At 44.5% G+C, this 19806-nt stretch overlaps 2 protein-coding genes across 2 annotated transcripts; both read left to right on the top strand.

Moving 5' to 3' along the window:
• Positions 1 to 3464, top strand: ARPC3 (actin related protein 2/3 complex subunit 3). Its single transcript, XM_029961109.1, has 6 exons — positions 1 to 125; positions 729 to 805; positions 1081 to 1149; positions 1427 to 1553; positions 2076 to 2170; positions 2963 to 3464. Exons 1-6 carry the CDS (start codon positions 44 to 46, stop codon positions 3023 to 3025), a joined length of 513 nt encoding a protein of 170 aa, XP_029816969.1. The 5' UTR covers positions 1 to 43; the 3' UTR covers positions 3026 to 3464.
• A 1711-nt stretch (positions 3465 to 5175) lies between these two features.
• ANAPC7 (anaphase promoting complex subunit 7) lies at positions 5176 to 13308 on the top strand. The gene is given in 12 exon segments (XM_018076473.2): positions 5176 to 5192; positions 5194 to 5259; positions 6516 to 6702; positions 7199 to 7318; positions 8476 to 8587; positions 8810 to 8963; positions 9066 to 9208; positions 9443 to 9560; positions 9724 to 9920; positions 10713 to 10937; positions 11368 to 11518; positions 12392 to 13308. Coding segments are annotated over 12 exon segments (1668 nt in total). The 5' UTR covers positions 5176 to 5187; the 3' UTR covers positions 12582 to 13308.
• Positions 13309 to 19806: the final 6498 nt, after the last annotated feature.

The following is a 19806-nucleotide window of genomic DNA, read 5'->3' as shown; positions in this document are numbered from 1 at the left end:
AATAACCAGCTTTCCCCTGTTCTAGGCTTACCACTCCACGTTAATGGACTCGGACACCAAGCTAGTTGGGAACATGGCACTGTTACCCATCAGAAGCCAGTTCAAGGGCCCAGCACCTCGGGAAAGTAAGTTTATAATAATGTCTGAAAACCTGCCCGGATGTAGCTCCTCATCTCGTGGGTTGCTCCAAGAGCAAGAGTGACAAGAGGAGTCAGTGGTGGGAAATGGAGAGGTTTGCAGTTTGTAGAGGAGGAAAGAAGTTCTCAAATAGTTAAGTTGTGCAGGTTGAGGTTTTTGGGGAGGATGTGATGGTGTGAACCCTCCGTGTCAGAGGAAGTGGGGGTTCAGCTACAGAGAGCTCGCTCTGGTCTGTGGCTGGGGACACTTGGCTGCTCCCAAGGCTGAGGAGTGGGACAGGCAGCTCTTAAAACTTTGATGAGTTATGCAACTGGTAGAAAAATGAGGAACTGCTGAATTGCTGCAGTTTGTGAAGTGAGATAGCACAGAGGAAAGAGAATAAGGAAGTTAAAGCTCCTAAAAAGAGTAGGAAGCTTAAATGTCACAGTCTGAGCTCCTCAGTGTTTGAAATGTTCTCTGTTACATAGTGCTGACTTTTGCTTTTTGAATTGCCTTTGCAATAATGCTTATTTATGTATTTCAGTGAGTAAAACTTATGACAAATGAGGTATAACAGTGCAATATTTAACTCTGTATTTCTTTTTTGTTAGCTAAGGACACTGATATCATAGACGAAGCCATCTACTACTTCAAAGCTAATGTTTTCTTCAAAAATTATGAAATTAAGGTAATTTTTTTAATATACTGTGCATATAGTAGTTCTTTGGAAGGTTAGTGCTGTGAATATAAATTTATTTTCAAGGAAATAATTCTATTAGATCACAAAATTTCTCCTTCCACTTAATCTTTAAAGTTGGGCAGATGTTGTGAATTGCAAGTCCTTCTCTCATGGGGAAACTAGGCCAAAATGGCTTGAACTCATTCCTGTTTCAGACTTTTATCAGTTCCACAAAGTGTCCCTTAATCTAAGAGTGCCTGGGCTCTGTGCTTGCTCTTGTGCAGAACGAGGCTGACAGAACACTGATCTACGTAACCCTCTACATTTCTGAGTGCCTGAAGAAGCTGCAAAAGGTAAGAAAAGTGAATTTCTGTGCAGGAGGGAAACAGAGTCCGTTCTGGGGATTGTACTCAGGAAAGGATTTCCTGATATTCTCCTCCCACTGGCACAGATAATCCTGTTCACCCCAGTCCCAGCTGTCAGAACCACAGATACTCCAAGGCTGTGGATACACTGTCCTGCTCTTCTTGATGAGTTTTTAAGTGTTACAGATTGGTAAAATATTTGGGTGTAATGCTCCCTCAGCTTTTGTTTATAACTGCTAATCCATTGTTTGCCTGGTTCTTCCAGTGTAACTCCAAAGGCCAAGGAGAGAAAGAAATGTACACACTAGGAATAACTAACTTCCCAATCCCTGGGGAGCCTGGCTTTCCGCTTAATGCCATTTACGCCAAACCTGCCAACAAGCAGGAGGAAGGTAAGGCTGATCCAGCACCTCTGAGGGCTTCCTTGGGCTCCTACTTTATTAGCTGCATTTCTGTGACTGCAGTTAGAAAAATTACCATTAAAACTGGATTTTCTAAATATGTGGTCTGTCTTCTGAAGGCAGCACAAGCTGGATTTTCTGACCTCAAGGGCCCAGTGACTCCTCTGGATCCATGGGTCCAACAGAACAAATTTATAGGGTCTAAGAATACCTTTTGCATCAGATAATCACTAGTTAAACCCTAATAATAGAGCCCAAGCCAGAATAGGAAGCCCACAATAATGAGCAAAGGTGACTGAGAGAAGAAAACAGTTTGGATGATCCTTTCTACTGGTAAAAATATCATAAAAATCCCAAATATTGCTGTAAATTGAGCAAACCAACTCAGCCAGCTGGCGAGCACCTGCAGATGTGAAGCTCTCTCCTGAAGCAGTGCTATCTGATGCCTCCCTGTTAAATCCAGTTTGACTTGGTGCTCCCCAGTTTACCCTGGTTTCCCTGTGCTGCTTTCAGAGGTGATGAGGGCCTACCTGCAGCAGCTGAGGCAAGAGACCGGCCTTCGCCTCTGTGAAAAGGTGTTTGATCCTCAAAGTGACAAGCCCAGCAAGGTGAGAGTTCAGAGGGACCATCGGGGAGCTCGTGAGGTTTGGGGTGTGTTTTCAGCAATGCTTGAATGGGGGTGAGGGTCAAGTGTGGCAACTTTGGCCAAGCCTCACTGGGTTTACAGTGAAGTGGCAGCTGCAAATTATCAATAAATTTAATCTAATGTGACGTGACAGTGAATGCCAATTTGGGTGGCTTGAAAAGGCAGGGCAGTACTAAGGGGTGTCTGGTGCAACTCTTCAAAGTGCTGCATGTCTGCATTTGGCTGGTTTTGCAAATGGAAGTTCACAGGCACAAGAGATGCTGTTTCTCTTCCCAGGCAGCTCTGATCTGAGAGCTGCTTTGAAGTAGATCGTTTGGCCTCATATCCAGATTAAAAGAAAAAAGCTAATCAATGAGTGAATTGCCTCCTGACTGTCCACATGTTTCATGTGCAAATGTGACTGTGTCTAGTATTGAAATTATTTAGGCTAATTTAGTTTCAAAGGCATAGCTTCCTGATGCATCTTTTGTTTATAATTATATTGGAAGAAAATATAATAAAACTAAAATAAGAGAAATAACAGAAAGTAGAATCTCCCACTTTAACTCAAAGTCCTAAATTATTAATTCATTATGTCCATTCCTGTTGTTTTGTTCACCTAAATTCCAGTAGAAACCAGTGTGGAAAACTATGTGCAAAACTGGGGCCTTAACACTTTTTATGTGTCAGAGGTTGAATACTTTAAAGTCACTATTTTATCCATCACATGGAAAACACTTTAGCATATTTTCTGACTTTGTACTTCCTTTTGCAGTGGTGGATCTGCTTTGTGAAGAGGCAGTTCATGAACAAGAGTCTCTCAGGCCCTGGGCAGTGAAGAGGCAAAGTGGCAACAACTTTAAGTGTTTCCACAGCAAGATGTTCACGTCTTTTGCCTTTGTTTTGGATGCATTTTGTACCAGGGAAGAACTAACTGCTTATGAAGCAAAAAGAAAAAAACAAACCTGTCAATGAGGGGTGGATGGGGGGGGAGAGCAAAAAGATAAGTTGTGTAAGCAAAAATTATTAAGCTGGTGCTTAATAAGTGATTTTCTACACCCTGTTTCAGATGCAGTCTGCTTTGTTATTGTGGCTACAGCACCTAAAACAGGACTGGTATTTAAGAGAAGAAATAGGTCTGCTGTGAGGCAAGGGAGCTCTGTCATTGCTCTGCTGGCTGGAGTCAGTGTCAGTGTCCAGGGCAAATAGACCTCTCATGCCGTGTTGTCCATGCAGTGATTTTTACATTGTATTCATTAAACTTCGCTTGTAATTAATGTGGTAACTGCTGTGTGTCTCATGGACAATTTTCAGGGAAATCAGAGGTAGGTTTTTTGTGAAAGGACCTGCTCTGGTGAGCTCCCACCTGCAGAGCTGCCTCCAGCCCTGGAGTCCCAGCACTGGAAGGACATGGAGCTGTTGGAGCGAGTCCAGAGGAGGCACCAAGGTGATCAGAGGGCTGGAGCAGCTCTGCTGGGAGGGAAGGCTGAGAGAACTGGGATTGTTCAGCCTGGAGAAGAGAGCTCTGTGGTGACCTGACTATGGCTCTTCAGTACCTGAAGGGAACTTAGGAAAGATGGAGAGAGACTGTTTACAACTGCCTGGAGTAACAGGACAAGGGGGACTGGCTTCACACTGACAGCAGGTTTAGATTGGATATTAGGAAAAAATCCTTCCCTGTGAGGGTGGGGAGGCCCTGGCACAGGTTGCCCAGAGAAGCTGTGGCTGCCCCATCCCTGCAAGTGTCCAAGGCCAGGTTGGACAGGGCTTGGAGCAACCTGGGATAGTGGGAGGTGTCCCTGCATGTGGCAGGGGAGGTGGAACGAGATGATCTTCAAGGTCCCTTCCAACCCAAACCACCCTGATTTTATGATTATTGAGTAACGTTAATCAGTAGAAAGTGAATAATTCCTACTGAAAACAGTGGGATTAATGCAGGGGCTGTAGTTCCAGCAACTTACCTGTTTATTTAGCAGGTTTGTCTTCACAGGGCTGTGCTCCACTGTACTGAAGTGCCTGCAAATGGTACTGCAGGCAGATCCCACACAGCTGGGTCTGTGGCTGCCTTCCTGGATTCAGACACACCCAAACTAGTAAAAAACGGCTGTTCTGTCAGTCAGATGGTTTCTGGAAGAACACAAATCCAAGTGTGGTTTGTTCAGTTTTTTTCCTTCATGGCAGTACTTGTCTCACTGTCACCACACAGCACCAACACACTTTAGTGTTACCTGAAGCCCAGTGCTGGTGATGTTTTGCTGCCTGGTGTATTTGTTTGCTGAGAGCTGTTCTCCTCTCCAAACAGCTGTGATGGCAAGTCCAAACTAGAAGCTCCCACTGATTCCATTTTTAGGAATAGGATAGCCACCTTTCACATTCATTTTGTAATAAAGTGGGGAAAGTAAACTTTATGATTTATCTGGCTGGCCTATGCCTTGTAATTAACGGTGGTTCTAGTGAGGCGTTTGGCCCAGAAGAAGTGCAGGTTTTGGAGGACCTTTCTCCTCAGTTACCAATTTTTACAGGCAGGAGCTTCATTATCTCGGGGACCTCGGTCACATTTGGCTGCAGCAGCCAGAAGAGAGTATTCTCAGGACAAGGGGTGGACTCCGGAGCAGGGGAGGCACGGGGAGTGTGTTGCCTTCCATGGGAGACACAGAACCAAGCAGGTGCGAGGGGATCTCCTCAGGCCCGGTGTGCGAACCCCTTTTCCCCTCACACACCCCATTCTCCCTTCACGCCGTTCCCGCTCCGCCTTCCCCGGGAGGGGTCCTTGGCGCGGCGCGCGCTCCTCCCGGGCTGCCCTCCCTCGCGCCTGTCGGCCGCGCGGGCAGCGCCGCGGGCGCCCGCAGGCGGTGGCGCGCGAGGACCCCTCGGTGGCGCCATTTTGGAGTAGTGGCGGCGGCGCGGCTCCGTGCCCGGTGCCCCGCTCGGTGCTTCGCTCGTTGTCCTCCGTCCTCCGCTCCGCCGGCAGCATGAGCGTGGGTGGAGCACGTGCGCGAGATGGCGCCGCGGGCTGCACTCGAACGTGCGGCTGCTCAGCGGGCTGCTCCTCACCATGAGCGGCAACAACCCGTGAGTGCTCCGCCGGCAGGGGGCGCTGAGGGGCTAAGGGGGCGGGGGGGGAGCGGGGGCAATTTGGGGGGTCCCGGTCCTGTCCTGTCCCCTGTCCTGTCCCTGCACCCTGGCCTGTCCTGTCCCCTGTCCCTGTCCTGTCTCTGCACCCTTGTCCCTGTGCCTGCACCCTGTCCCTGTCGGGGATGGAGCCCGGCTCTGTTTGGGTACCAGCATCAGCGTCCCTTTGGGGTGTTCCGGCAGAGAATCCCAGAAAGGTTTGGGTTGGAAGGAACCTCGAAGATCATCTTGTTCCATTTCCCTGCCAGGGGCAGGGACACCTCCCACTAGCCCAGGTTGCTCCAAGCCCCATCCAACCTGGCCTTGGACACTTGCAGGGATGGGGCAGCCACAGCTTCTCTGGGCAACCTATGCCAGGGCCTCCCCACCCTCACAGGGAAGAATTTCTTCCTAATATCCAATCTAAACCTACTCTGTCAGTGTGAAGCCAGTCCCCCTTGTCCTGTCACTCCAGGCCCTTGTAAATAGTCTCTCTCCATCTTTTGAGTGACAGAATCGATTTCCCCGTTCCAGGGGTGCCCTCTGTACTTCACGGCTCTACCCCTGAATCATTAGATCCCCTTTGTTTCTCAGCTGTCATTTTACTTTTTGACTGGGTTTTGAGGTACTGTTTGAAGCCCAAAACCATAACTCTTCCAAAACCTCTGCAAACATACTGGGAGTGTTATAAAGGGGCTTTCTAAAATGTGGGAACACAGATTAGGACCCGAATAGTTGTGCAAGGATCTGTGTTGCCTTTTAAACTTGCGTCCATTCAAACAAAACTCTAAAATTTGAGCGAGCAGAAATGCTGGATAATTAAAATGTCAGTAAAATAATAATAATACTAATAAATAATCAAAGGTGAGTAAATCCTAAAAGAAAGTTGACCTAGTGTAATGGATATTGACAGCCTGTGGTTTGTTGTGGGGAGGATGGGGGCAGTGGCCAAGCAGCCAAACACTGAGCTGTTGTTGCTGATGAGGTGTCAGGAGTGGCTGTTACCTTTGTTTGTTCACAGATAAAAGAAATTGGTGAGATAATCCCTGTGTTTGGAATTAGTACCTGTTACTCAAGGGTCCTTCCAGGGTAGTAAAGAAGCAGCAACAGTTGGAAGTTGAAGCCAGACAAACCAAAGCTGCAAATACTTTGGATCTGTGATGTTTTGGTTCTTAAGCAGCCAGCTGATCTCGGCCTTTCTGTTTGCATTTCTTTAGGGAACTGTTTTCACCATCTCAGAAGTACCAGCTCCTTGTTTATCATGCAGACTCTCTGTTCCATGACAAGGAATATAGGAATGCTGTCAGTAAGTACACGATGGCCTTGCAGCAGAAAAAAGCCTTAAGTAAAACTTCCAAAGTAAGACCTTCCACTGGGAATGCTACATCAACACCCCAAAGCCAGGTATTTAAAACTGATAATGTGCTGTGTAAAGTGATCATGTTCCCCCTTACAATTAATGTTGCTGACTCAATATTCATAGAATTATTGAGATTTAAAAGATCCTTAAGATGGAGCCCAACCCTTATCCCAGCACTGCCAAGGTCACCACTAAACCATGTCCCTGAGCACGACCTTTGCATGTCTTTTAAATACCTTAGGTTGTGGATTTACCATGTCAAATAAACCTGATACTTAAGGATAATTAATTTAAAAACATCAAATGTTTTATTTTCTAACGGAAGACTTAAAATAGTCTTGAACATAAAATTTTCCTGTATGTGTGGCTCATGCTCTTCATTTGAAGACAGGAACAATATGAACTAGCAGTAAGTTGCGTTGTTGACTTATTTGTGCTAGATATTTTTCAACATAGTATAAATATTTAATGAGGAAACCCTATTTTTTTTTTTACCTGATTAAACCAACATTGTATTTAAATCTTCCTTTTTTGTTTCAGTGTTTACCATCAGAAATTGAAGTGAAATACAAAATGGCTGAATGTTACACAATGCTGAAGCAAGATAAAGATGCCATTGCCATTCTTGATGGGATTCCTTCCAGACAGAGGACCCCAAAGGTTAGTTCTGGCAGGTTTTTGTCACAGGTTCTTGGTCAGTGTATCTATAGGCCAGTGCCTCATCAAAAAAGAATATAACCTGTAGGTATAATGCTGTTATGTCTTGGTATTTGCTTTTGTTGTGTGGTAACATTTCCTAATTTTAAATTAGCTTATTTGAGCTCACTTCTTTAAAATCAGAGCAGTTTTGTATTCTGTCTGTTAGAAAGAATTCAAAAAAGGGAAGGGAGTTAAATGCTTTGTGCATCTTTACCAACTCGTTGCATAGGTGGAGCAATGTAAGATCCTTGGAAGGCTGGAGACTTTGGCAAGTAGAAGGTTTGCTAGTGCTCCATCTTTTCAAATCTTTTAATCCTTTTAAAGCACAGTTTAGATAATGTTAAATATTAGATCCCACTGTGGTCTGCAGTGCCAAATCTGTGGAGTCTTTGCTGGCTGGCTCTGTTAGTCGTAAGGGCTTAAAAGATTAACACATCAGGTCAGTCAACTGTGTTTCATGTTAAATTGTCCTAAAAGTGTACATGGCTTAGACTCCAGTCAGTGTCAGTGTTCTGTTCAAAGGCCAGTTTACAGAACAGAGAAAGAAGAAAAGATTGAGAAAAACAAACTTTTTGCCTGCACAAACCAGTAAATGAAAGTGTTGTAGCAGAAACCAACTACTGGTGTTGTGCAGAGCTCAGATAATTTCTGTTATATGATCAATCATGACTTCATGATCTTGGAGGTCTTTTCCAACCCATTCTATTCTATGATTCTGTGATTCATTCAGAAGCTGAATGGAGACTTTCTCTGCCTTCCTAAGCTCATTCTTTCAGACACTTTGGAGGATACAGAGAGAACCACTGGAAGAGGCTGATGTAATGGATGCATCCTATCTAAACACTTGCCCATCTTTTGACTTCTCACGTGCAAAACACAGATTTCAAGATGCTCTGAGCAAATACAAAAGAATGTAGATTTTGTCTCTGTACTCAGAGAGAAGCCACAATTTTAATCTTGTACTGTATGGTACATTACAGCGTTCTCAGAAGAGTGAGTAATTCTGTCTTCTGCCCAGAACAGAAGGCAGGCAGACTTGAGGACAGGGCTCTGACCTTTCTTAATTGTTCTTGCTCCTTTCTCACACTTGACTCTCCCAACATTTCTGTTGTTTGTAGATCAATATGATGTTGGCAAATCTCTACAAGAAGGCAGGTCAGGAGCGCTCCTCTGTGACGAGCTACAAAGAAGTGCTGAGGCAGTGCCCTCTGGCACTGGATGCCATCCTGGGTGGGTGTCTACAGTGTTGAATAGTGCTATGATTTGAATTATACTTGGGACTAGGTAACTGTCTTGCGTTTGCATGTGGTATATAATGCCTATGTTATGCAAGTTTTAACAAGCTGCCTGTTCATGCTTGTCAAGGGATGCAGTTTCTGGTCCTCAGACAATTAATTTGTGTCAAAAGCAGTTTTTGGTGGCTGAGATTGATGTATGTACTGTCCTGAACAGGCTTGCTGTCACTGTCAGTGAAAGGAGCAGAAGTGGCCTCCATGACCATCAACATAATCCAGAGCATTCCCAACTTGGACTGGCTTTCCGTGTGGATCAAGGCATACGCCTTTGTGCATACAGGAGATAACACAAGAGCAATAAACACCATTTGGTAAGAGAGGAAAGAGCATGATGCAATCAAATAATATATTAATCATACATAATGCTATTGAAAGTGACATTTATAAATAATGGGCATTTGTCTTGCTTTAAGCTCTTTGGAGAAGAAGTCCTTGCTGAGGGATAACGTGGACTTGCTGGGGAGCTTAGCAGACCTGTACTTCAGAGCTGGAGATAATAAAAACTCTATCCTAAAATTTGAACAAGCACAAATGCTGGATCCTTACCTAATAAAAGGTGAGCAAATCCTAAAAGAAGGTTGACCTGATGAGTAACAGCCACATGCAGCTGGGTGTTGTATATTGTTTCACCAGTTCAGAACTGCCATTCAGAAGCTGCGTGTCTTGAACTGCTACTGGTAAATGCACAGTTTAAAGTAGGTGTTTGTGGTTTTGGTTCTGGTGGGTTTTCTTCCTGTTGTGAATGAACTTTCCATTTCTTGAGGGTTGATCTTCAGACATGTCTCTATAGGGATGGATGTGTATGGTTATTTATTGGCACGTGAAGGTCGGCTCGAGGATGTGGAGAACTTGGGCTGCCGCCTCTTCAATATTTCTGACCAGCATGCAGAACCCTGGGTGGTGTCTGGGTAAGTTGGTTTCTTTCTTTTCTTACCTTACCCATAAATAGCTATTTTGGTTCTTCTCTGCATCTTTAAACCTCCTCTCCTCCTTTCCTCCCTTTCCCCCTCCACGCCTGCGCACAGGCACTGCAGGCAGTACATATTTACAATCCCTCTCTTCTCTCTGTAGGTGTCACAGTTTCTACAGCAAACGCTACTCCCGTGCCTTGTACTTGGGAGCCAAAGCCATCCAGCTGAACAGCAACAGTGTCCAGGCCCTGCTCCTGAAAGGAGCCGCCCTGCGGAACATGGGCCGGGTGCAGGAGGCCATCATCCACTTCCGAGAGGCCATTCGGCTCGCGCCCTGCAGGCTGGACTGCTATGAGGGTCAGTGCAGAGCTGGCTTGGTGTCAAAGTTGGGGTCGTGGTGCTGGGGAGGCAAGGGAACAGCCAGGAGTTGTGTCCTCCTCTTGGCTTTCTGGTATATCAGTTATTCTTACCCCAAAATCTGTAAAGCGGTAGAAGCGCTCAGATGAGAGAGATTAGAGGATGTCTGGAGTATCTAGAGAGTAGAATCCCTCCAGAACATCTAGAGAGTATCTTGTCTAAAGATACCAGACTCATCAATGTGAGGAGTGGAACAGTGATGTCACAGTCAGGGGTTTTACCAGGTCTGTGAGAGATACTAGAGAATGTATGGGCTTGTAAGAATGATTTTCACAAAAGGGGTTTTCTTGTTGTTTTTTTATTGTTTTGTTTATACTGGATATAAACAGACTTGGGTGTTTTGGATCATGACATGAACTATATGGTTAGTTCTACTGGGAGCTTTGTTTTCTTATATTTATTTAAATATTTAGATATTTAAATCTTGTTGATCTCAACGGCAGCTTCAATGAGTTATGAAGAGTCCAGGTGAAGTATTAATATCTCATTATTGGAATTGGACAAAAATGTTAGATTAGATGTACTTAGAGTTTGGGTTTTTTTGTTTCAGTCTCTGCTCATAAATAGAAGATGTGAAATCAGTTATCTGTAGAATGGGTATGTTAACATGGACAGAGTCCCTTTCTCACTTGCAGCTATATTTCTTTATTGGAGTGCCAGCTGGGCAAATAACTGAGGAGGTGAGTGCAGTGCTGACTCGAAAACTGAGATGTTTCCATTTGGTGTCACCAGGTCTCATCGAGTGTTACCTGGCATCCAACAGCATCCGTGAAGCCATGGTGATGGCAAACAACGTGTACAAAACTCTGGGAGCAAATGCACAGACACTCACCCTGCTGGCAACTGTCTGTCTGGAGGACCCCGTCACACAGGAAAAAGCAAAAACCTTACTGGACAAAGCACTGACACAAAGACCTGATTACATTAAAGCTGTGGTAAAGAAAGCAGAACTTCTTAGTAAGTGCCTTTTTTTCCCCGTGTTGGTTTATTTAGAGATACTCTTGTATGTGGAAGAGTGTTCTTCAGACTCATCAATGTGAAGGATGTAGCAGTGATGTCACAGCCCAGGGATTTATCAGTTCTATCCTGAAGGAAAAATCACAGAGATTCATTGCATCCAGCAGCTGATACTGCACCACACCAGCACTTAAAGCATTTGCAAACAGAATGTTTCGACTTCAGAGTACATGTAATTGTGAGTGTAACAGGTATTGCAACAAAAAGCCATTGTTTAGAGTTAATCTTGCAAGGAGTAGATCACTGCTGCCCTCCTTGCTGACAGCGCTGAAGGGACAAACAGTCTGGTGTTGTGATGACTCTGTGAACACTCTGACTTTATAGATTTATCTCAGCTATTAATTAAAACTGTAGTTTTGCCTGTGAACAGGTAGAGAGCAGAAGTATGAAGATGGAATTGCTTTGCTGAGGAATGCACTGGCCAACCAGAGTGACTGTGTGCTGCACCGGATCCTGGGAGACTTCCTGGTGGCTGTCAATGAGTACCAGGAAGCAATGGACCAGTACAGTATAGCCCTGAGGTAAAGCACACCCTGAGATTGCAGTAGGTTTCTAGGAACCAATAATCAGCTTGACTAAGTAAAGAGTTGAGCCACTGATTGATTAGAATGAGAATCAGAGATGGCTTTACATCACTCTCCCTTAAAACAAACAAAAACGTACAAATTACATCCTCTTAATTAATTAGTTGGTCTTAAGGCTTTGATCTGAGAAGTGCACAATGTAGGGACTGCATTAATACTAAACATGTCACAAGGCTTGTGATTCCTTAACTTACAAAAGGTTTAAGGCATGAAATTATTTATAGTTATTAATTAATAGTCAGGCACATTAAAATCCATTCCTTTAGACTAGAAGGTGCTATATAAAAATGAGCTATTCAGTAAATTTAAATAGTGTGATTCAACTTAACATAACTTAAATGTTATTTTAGGATGTTACCATGTTAAATATTCCCGTGTTTTGATTCCAGCAACTTCAGTGTGCCTTAAATCCAGCACATTATGTCCACTGTAAACTGGTATAGCTTAAATGGGTCAGCTGGTTTTTGCTTGGATATAATATATTTAGTCAGAGTCATTTACATTTTTACTGCTTTGCTGCCACTTTATAATTAGTATTGTTGGAAGAGGTGACTAAGTTTTCTGGAAGAGTGGGATGTTTAGATAAGTGCATTCTTGAGGATCAAAACTGTTTTATATGGAGATTTAATACTCAGTGGTACAGTCACCCTTAGGGGAAGTTGCATCAGCTACTAAAATAAGCTTCTTGATGAAGTTAAACAGGAAGTGGAGACAGCAAGATGAGATTTTGTTATTCTTCTTTACACTAAGGCCACAAATAAAGAGAAAAAAAGTTTCAGGACAATGCTTTCTTTTTGTTCCTTTCTTCAGTTTGGATCCAAACGATCAGAAGTCACTAGAAGGACTGCAGAAAATGGAAAAAGAGGAAAGTCCAACAGATGCCACCCAGGAAGAAGATGTGGATGACATGGAGGGAAGTGGAGAAGAAGGGGACTTGGAAGGCAGTGACAGTGAAGCAGCTCAGTGGGCAGACCAAGAACAGTGGTTTGGGATGCAATAAAGGTCTCACCCGCTGCTTGTTCTGGCACTTGAACACACCACTAGGGCCATTCTTCTTAGAAGAACAGAAACTATGATTTTTTTGCAGTAACAAAGGACCTTTTTTTGTTTGTTTTTTTTTTTTTAATAGACTCTGAAACCATTTAATACTCCTGTACATCTCAGTACCATGAGGATTCTCGATGCTTCTTATTTATTAAGTATAAGGGACTAACTGCATCCACGGTTATTTGCAACTTTCATTTTGAAAAATTCCTGCTAAAAGTAAAACCATCAGAATCTGAGGTGTGTAATGAGCCTGTTGGGATGAAAACAATGTCTGAGTTCTGTCCAGGGCTGTGTGTGCTTGGAGCTGTAAATACAGGGGTTTGTACTCCTCGGTGGGAAGGGTCTTACTCTCGTTTGTGTGCTCCTGTTTCGGCTCCTGCTCATGTTGAAAGTCTGGGGCAGTTGATTGGATGTGACTGAAAGCAGCACTTTTCTCTTGCTGTGTTTGTTGAATTAATTTGTCTTTTTCCAGGGCATTACCTGTGCTGTCCAGGAGAAGTTTGGGACAATAGGCAACTTGGACTTACAGGACATTTTTTGTAGCTGACTGATTTCTCTGTGTACAGAGTTGAGCCAATGGTGGAGAATTAAAGTGATTTCCTCAGTCCTTACTAAACCCTGTAATCACTTAAAGTCTGTACATGAGCATTTATTTTAAAATGAAGTTTAGTTTTATTTCAGGATGTTCCTAAAAGCTTTTACAGCAGTGACTCAAAGCACTTCACATTCTGTATACAGCACTGACATTTAAAATGGTATAAAAGGAATCCATCCCTCTTCCCTTGCATTGCTGGAGAAATGTTAAATTATGCAAAAACCCATATTGTCCTGGTTTTTGCCATGTTTATGTACTTCCTGGTTTTGTCAGGTAACACTTGAATTCATATGTTTTCCCCTCACCTTTTGAAGCAAAGTCACTTCATGTACTCACTCTCAGCATTTCAAGGGTGAGCTGCTTTGGGTAATCTAGAAACTGTTGCAGTTCTGTGGGCTTGATGTGTGGGAGGAGGAATTACTTATTTTTCTTACTGTTCTGATTGCCTTAGTCTTTACCAAAACACGGGGGGTTTTTTATCTTTATATTGGCAATTTAATGCCTTTTGTATTTATTCTGTTACCACAGGTATGCTGGAGCACACAGATTTTTTTTAGAAAGCTAAAAAATAGCTTTGAGTATCAGTTGGAGGAAAAATGGCCATTTGATATAACTGCATGAGGTGGAAAAGAAGCTTCTCCCTGTAAGGCAGATAAGAGTAAAATATCATCCTTCTGTGATGTATCAAAAATGCAAACAAAGAATAGGCAGATTATGGGCTGTTTTGGAAATGTTTTGGTATGTCACATCTGACAAAAGAGGAGTCTAATTTAAAAAAAGAAAAGAGCTGGGTGCCTGTTCTCTCTGGAATTTCCTGGGCTTTAAACTTTCCAAAATATCAGATTGAACTGTGGTTGTTTGAAGGTGATTTGGGAAGAACAGCAAAGCATGTGCTGCTGTCCTGAGGGGTGGATGGGCATGAGCTGCTCCTGCTCTTCCATTGAGCAAATCCACCAAATGAGAGGCCTGATCCTGTTCTTCCCTTGTACCATTGCTGTGGGATGCAGTGAATAGATTTCAGCTCATCATATGTCTCATGACAGAAATATATTTGTACAAGCAAATTCAAAGCATCTTTTTTTTTAAAAAAAAGAGAGCTTTGTTTTCTCTTCACACTCAACATTCATCTGATTCATCTGCAGCTTTCTAGTTGTATTGCAGACCTCTGCTGTGGATGAAAATGGAGTAGTTTGTGGTGTGTTTGTATATAATCTGATAATCTCTGCTCTAAGAACAGGCAGGAAACTAAAACTACTTCAAGATAAGTGTGTTTAGGTGCAGCTTTAACAAGTCCAGGCACACCTTAGGACACCTTGAGGTGGCTGTTCAAAATAGAGTTGGATCCTTGCTGCTTTGGTTTTCTGAGAACTTGGCTCCTCACTGAAAACTAAATGTCAGATCCTGCAGGTAAAACCTTGGTGAGTATCTGATGTGTTGGGCTCATGTAGCTGGTGTGTAATCTTTGCTAATAGTGGTACAGTAAGGGACTAAGGAATTTCAAGGTGCATTTGAGATTATATAGATATATTTAGCGCTCACTTCAGAATTCTAGAGGGATTCTTGTCTATTAATGAGCCTTCATTAGCACTCTAATTTTAGAATGTGATCTCTGGTTTTGCAGAGATCTTGTAGTCTCCAGTGCCCTTCTAGTTCAGGGAATAGAACAATTAGCCCTTAATGAGCAGCTGACCTCATTCCCTCCCTCACTCACGTGCTGTGCACCTTAGAAGAAAAGATCACAAAGCCAAAAACTGAAGTTCAGGCTGTGTCAAATCAGAGATGGAAGTGAAACAGTTTGTGAGGCAAAAAAGCCATTGCCATCCAGTTCTAACTGTACAGTGTTGGCATGTCTGAGATGCCAGTCTGGAGCTGGGTAAGGACAGAGGGCCCAAGTTTGCTTGAAATCACTGAGTTTTAAGTCACAAATGTAATTTAAGTTTTAGTTCTTTCCTGTTTTGCAATAGGAAAGACAAGAAGTGGTGGAAAGGGACCGAATTTCTTCAAACCATACGTAGACTTGGGTGAGGGCTAAAAGGCTGAGTTTAGCAGAGCCTAAAAGCAGCACAAATTCAGGATGTGGCTAGAAATTGCCTAAATAATGCATTTATTCACACTTTATCCTGCCATATGCTGATAACACCTGAAATTCCAGCAGTATTTCTAATTCTGATTTCCAGATCTTGGGAATTCTAGAATTGTGAAGCAGAGATGAAGAAGGGACTGCTGTCCAGTATCAGTGTTTTCTGTAAAACTGAGGTGCTTCTTCCTTTCCTGGTACTGCTGATTATAGAAATATTTTTGATTAACTAGCAATTTTTTTCCCTTTCAGTTACTGTCTTCCTCATTAGGCCTGTTTGTGTGGTGATTCTTCCCTCCTTGCTTTTCAGGAGCTCAGTGATGTGTGAACTGATCCATCCACAACAGAAGCAGGGAAGATTTCTGATTCAGCAAAACTTACTCCCTCCCTTAGATCTCAGGGGTAAGAAAATCTCAAAGGCTGTGTCAGCCACTGTAATTTCAAGTTACACAAATACATCACATCCAAATGTCTTTTAGGAAAACAGATCTAAATCAGTGCAGTCTGCAGGGGTCTGAAATTTAGTGACCTTAGGTGGGCTTAAACTGAGTATAAACCTGTGATTTCAAACTAAATAACCTTAGGCAGGGCTTAAAGTTCTAGATAAGCTGTATTCAGTACTGCCCTTCAGTAAATTGGGACCATTTTATTTAGTGCCCAGCAGAACTCAAGCACATTGCAGTTGGTTTCAGTGTAGTTTCTTCATGGAAAGGATCCAGTGTGGGCCTGAATATTTACAGGCAACAAGAAGTCCAGTGGCTGGAGGGGCAGCAGCAGGAGCAGGAGCAGCACTGCTCAGCTACTGTGGATCAGGGATTTGGAACATCTCCCAGCTGGACTCCCGGGCTGGGGGAGTTCAGGGGTTGGCAGAAATGAGCTCCTTACTTTAGCAGTTGATCCAAGAGCTTGGGTCGATCTGGCAGCACAAAAGGGCCTGTTCCTGTCTGGAGAGGCAGCGTGTGCTTTGCTAGAAAAAGCTGTTACGATGCCAGTTCTTTCCCTGAACTATTTAACTATTGAAAAATGCTTCCAATTTTTATATTCCTACTTTATTTCCTTGCATTCAGTGTGTGCTATGCTGTGTTACTACTTGATGTGCAGTATGGTTGGATGGGCTGAAGCTGCTAACTTGGCTTCATCCTCTTGGAATACTAAATAGTTTTCCAGGACACTGAAGTGTGGTGACATCAGCAGGGCAACATCAGCAATCAGTGGATACTCAGCTTCCTTGGGCTGCTCTGTGGAAGCTGCTGTCCATGTGGTTCCTGGGATAAATGTCTGTTGGGAAGCCAGTAAAGCTGGGATCTGTGACTGAGGGGCTGCTTTGCCTTGTAAAACTTGATGGGTGCTGATAGGAGTGGGAAGGTGGTGTAACCTCAGTTTCTGCTTTCCCTGCTGAAGTCCACAGTGAAAGTGAGATGGGAAATTTGTATGGATTGATTGTCAATCTGGAATGTTGGTGTCTGTGTAACTAACACGGGGAAAGTTTGGCATTACTCTGAAAAAAGCAGTAATTCCTGTATTAGCCCAAATTCTCTCTGGCCAGGGCAGCTCCTGGATTCTGGCTGTGCCAAGAGGAGGGACAGGGTATGGAGACAGGCTGTCACCTTTCCTCAGCTCCCCAGGAGAGCTTTTAATAGGTGAGAAAGGAGGAGGTGGCTCCCATTGACCTTTTGGTGTCAGTTCTGCAGAGGATAATGTCACACTGAAACTCAGCCAATTTGATAAAGCTGGAGGTCAAGTGTTTGCTCCCCTTGTGGAAATATACTGGGCTCTGAGAAGTTTTAAGGACCCTCCACCCAGCTCTCTGGAAATATTTGAGTTTTTGGAAGAGAGATTTAACCCTTCCTGTGCTGTGCTTTGATTTCTGCTTTTGCTGCTGCTGCTGCTCTTGCCTGAAAAGGGGGATAAGGAAACAGATGGGTTTGATCTCCATTTGTACTGGGATTTACCATCCATGGAAGTAAACTCAGAGGCTTCACAGGGTGGCAGGGAGAACATCCATCATCTGGCCTTAAAGAGGTGTCGAGAGGTTTACAGTTTGGTGCTGGGGTTCTGTGGTAGGACACCAAGGTGCTGTGTGGTGAAGGGAGGTGTATGGCCCAGTCCTAATCCCAGTCTAGTCCCAGTGCCAGCCCAGTGAGCAGAGCCTTTCCACTGGGTAAAAGAGGGACTGAGAGGCTTGATGGGATGCTGCCAGCAGGGCTTTCACCCAGATGGAAATGTCTTGGAAAAGACTTCAAAGTCTTGAAGCTGCCATGCAGCTGGTGAGGGAGCTCTTAATCCCATTAGGATTTGGGATCAGAGCGTCAGCAGCTCTGTTTTGGGAAAGGTTGGATGCTGTTAGTCGAGCAGGAAGGGCATCACCCCTATAGACTCAGCTATAAGGGAATTACTCTTATAGGTTCAGTTCCCACTGTCTCTAATGAAAGGGCAGAGCCTTGACCTGATTAGGTAAATCCCTGGAGCCTGCTAAATTGAGTCTGAAGTCTTCTCTGCAATTCCATGTGGGTAAATCGTTGGGATGTAATATTTTAGAAGACCACCTCAGGTGCTCAGAGCTCTGCAGACTGAGCAGAGGGGGATTGCTGGTCTGTCTTTTACAGTCCCAGGATTTTCCTGTGGCTTTTTCCTAACTCAGTGGGGAAGAAAATTTGCCATCTCCCCTCCCCAAGGCTTCTCTCGTTTCTCGCCCACCCTCCTGGGGGTGGATGTGGGCTCTAATCACACACAAATTTACCTCGAGGTAAAATTGGGGTTATTTCCTGCCCTCTGTATTTAGAGTTTGATGTAATGTGCCCATAATGCCTCATAACTGCTCTATGGGGAGCTGCTTCCTTGCTCTGCTGTCAGTGGCTCATCCATGTGATGCTTTAGAGCTGGGGGTTGCAGGGAGAAGAGGAGGAGGAGGAGGAGGGGGAAGATGAAGCTGTTGATTTCGGCATCTCTTACCACACACTCTTGCACCGAGTACCTTGGCAACCCACTGAGCATCACGTTCTGCTCACATGGCTGTACTCCAGAGTGCTGCCTCAGGGTCACTTGAGGGACTCGCTCTGCCTTTAGCTTGCAGATCATCCTTTAAAGAAACGTTTAAAAATCAGGTGTGAGTTCGTGTCACTTTGCTCAGAGAGGCGCTGTCTGAGCACAGAGGTGCTGGAATGTACCTCGCTGTGACAGCAGCTTGAGCTGTTCCCTGAATAATGACTTTGTATCTCCCTGAGCGTTACACTCGGCACCGGTGCTGGGGACAAGAATTTCCACAGGCTGAGAAAAGGGGCAGGAGATGGGCCAGGCAGGAGCACATTGGTACATGGGATGGTGAGATCTGAGCAACACTTCAGCTGCGAGGGAGCCTCGTTGTCCCTTTGGTTGCTTCCTAATTACAGCCAGGCTGAGGCTGTGACAAGAGGTGCTACTGGGGCAGTTCTGGCCAAATGCCTGTGATCCCTCAGCCCAGGTGTCCCTGGGAAGTGCAAATGGGAGCCCTTCACTGCCCCAGCAGGAAGGGCTGTGCTGGCAGAGCTCTTGGTGTGTGCTGAGGCTCCAAATGCAGCCCCAGGAAGAGCTGGGAGGTACAGAGTGTGGAGCTGGGCTCTGACAGCCCCAGCCAGGGGTGAGAGCAGAGCTCAGCCTGCCCACACAACACTACCATAGTAGGAAGCAGTCACAGCAGCTCAGCCCGAGGCCTTCCTTAACACACCCTCCACCATCCCAGAGTTCTGCTGGACAATGGAATTCAACCTCTGTATTTTTAAACCTCACACCGTGGCATTTGAAGGGTCTCAGACGTGTCACCTCATTTGGATAAGGCCGTTTGCCAGCACGGTGCTGCTCTCAGGGGCTGAGGCTGAGGGCCATTACACCTCATTTAAAACATATTCCTCAAGTTGCCTCTTATTCCAAACAAAATGTAGTGTTTAGGCTTTGGAGCAGAGCATTACAAGACACTTGGAAGAGCCAGCTTTTACCCTTGAGGTGCTTTAGCCTTGCCTAACTCCTGTGCTGTGAGCTCGTGGCAGAACAGCCCCTGGTGTGGGGAAGGGAGTGAGCCCAAAGTGCCAAGCACTCCCAGCAGGATGCTCGTGGTGTGGTTTGGAGCAAATACATTTGGTTCATCCTCCTTTTGCCTACGGAAGGGGAAGAGACCAGGAGCTACTTCAGGCTGGGGCAATTTAGAAGATAGAATAGGACAAAAAAAAAAAAAAAAGATGTAGTTGGGAAAGAATTGTTTATTTTACGTTTTCTCAGAGGGATTTTACAAACAATGGAGCATTTTAAAAAAACTGAGTGATCAAAGTACTTGACAGTGTCCCTTAAACACACACACAAGCCCCTGGACAGAGGAAATCACACCAGCGAGGAGGTCAATACTGCCGAGGAGCAGCTGCATCTGCATAGTTCTAGGAGGGAAGATTGTGGTGGTGCTAAAAAGTGGCATCCTGGCATTAAAATAAGAAGAGCACGGACCTGCAGGAAACAAAGTGCATCAAATACCACGCCGAG

Source organism: Manacus vitellinus, unplaced genomic scaffold (genome assembly GCF_001715985.3).
Source record: "Manacus vitellinus isolate BGI_N305 unplaced genomic scaffold, ASM171598v3 scaffold_31_pilon, whole genome shotgun sequence".
Lineage (NCBI taxonomy): Eukaryota > Metazoa > Chordata > Aves > Passeriformes > Pipridae > Manacus > Manacus vitellinus.
Note: the sequence above shows the minus strand (reverse complement) of the source record. Positions and strands in the feature narration are given on the sequence as shown.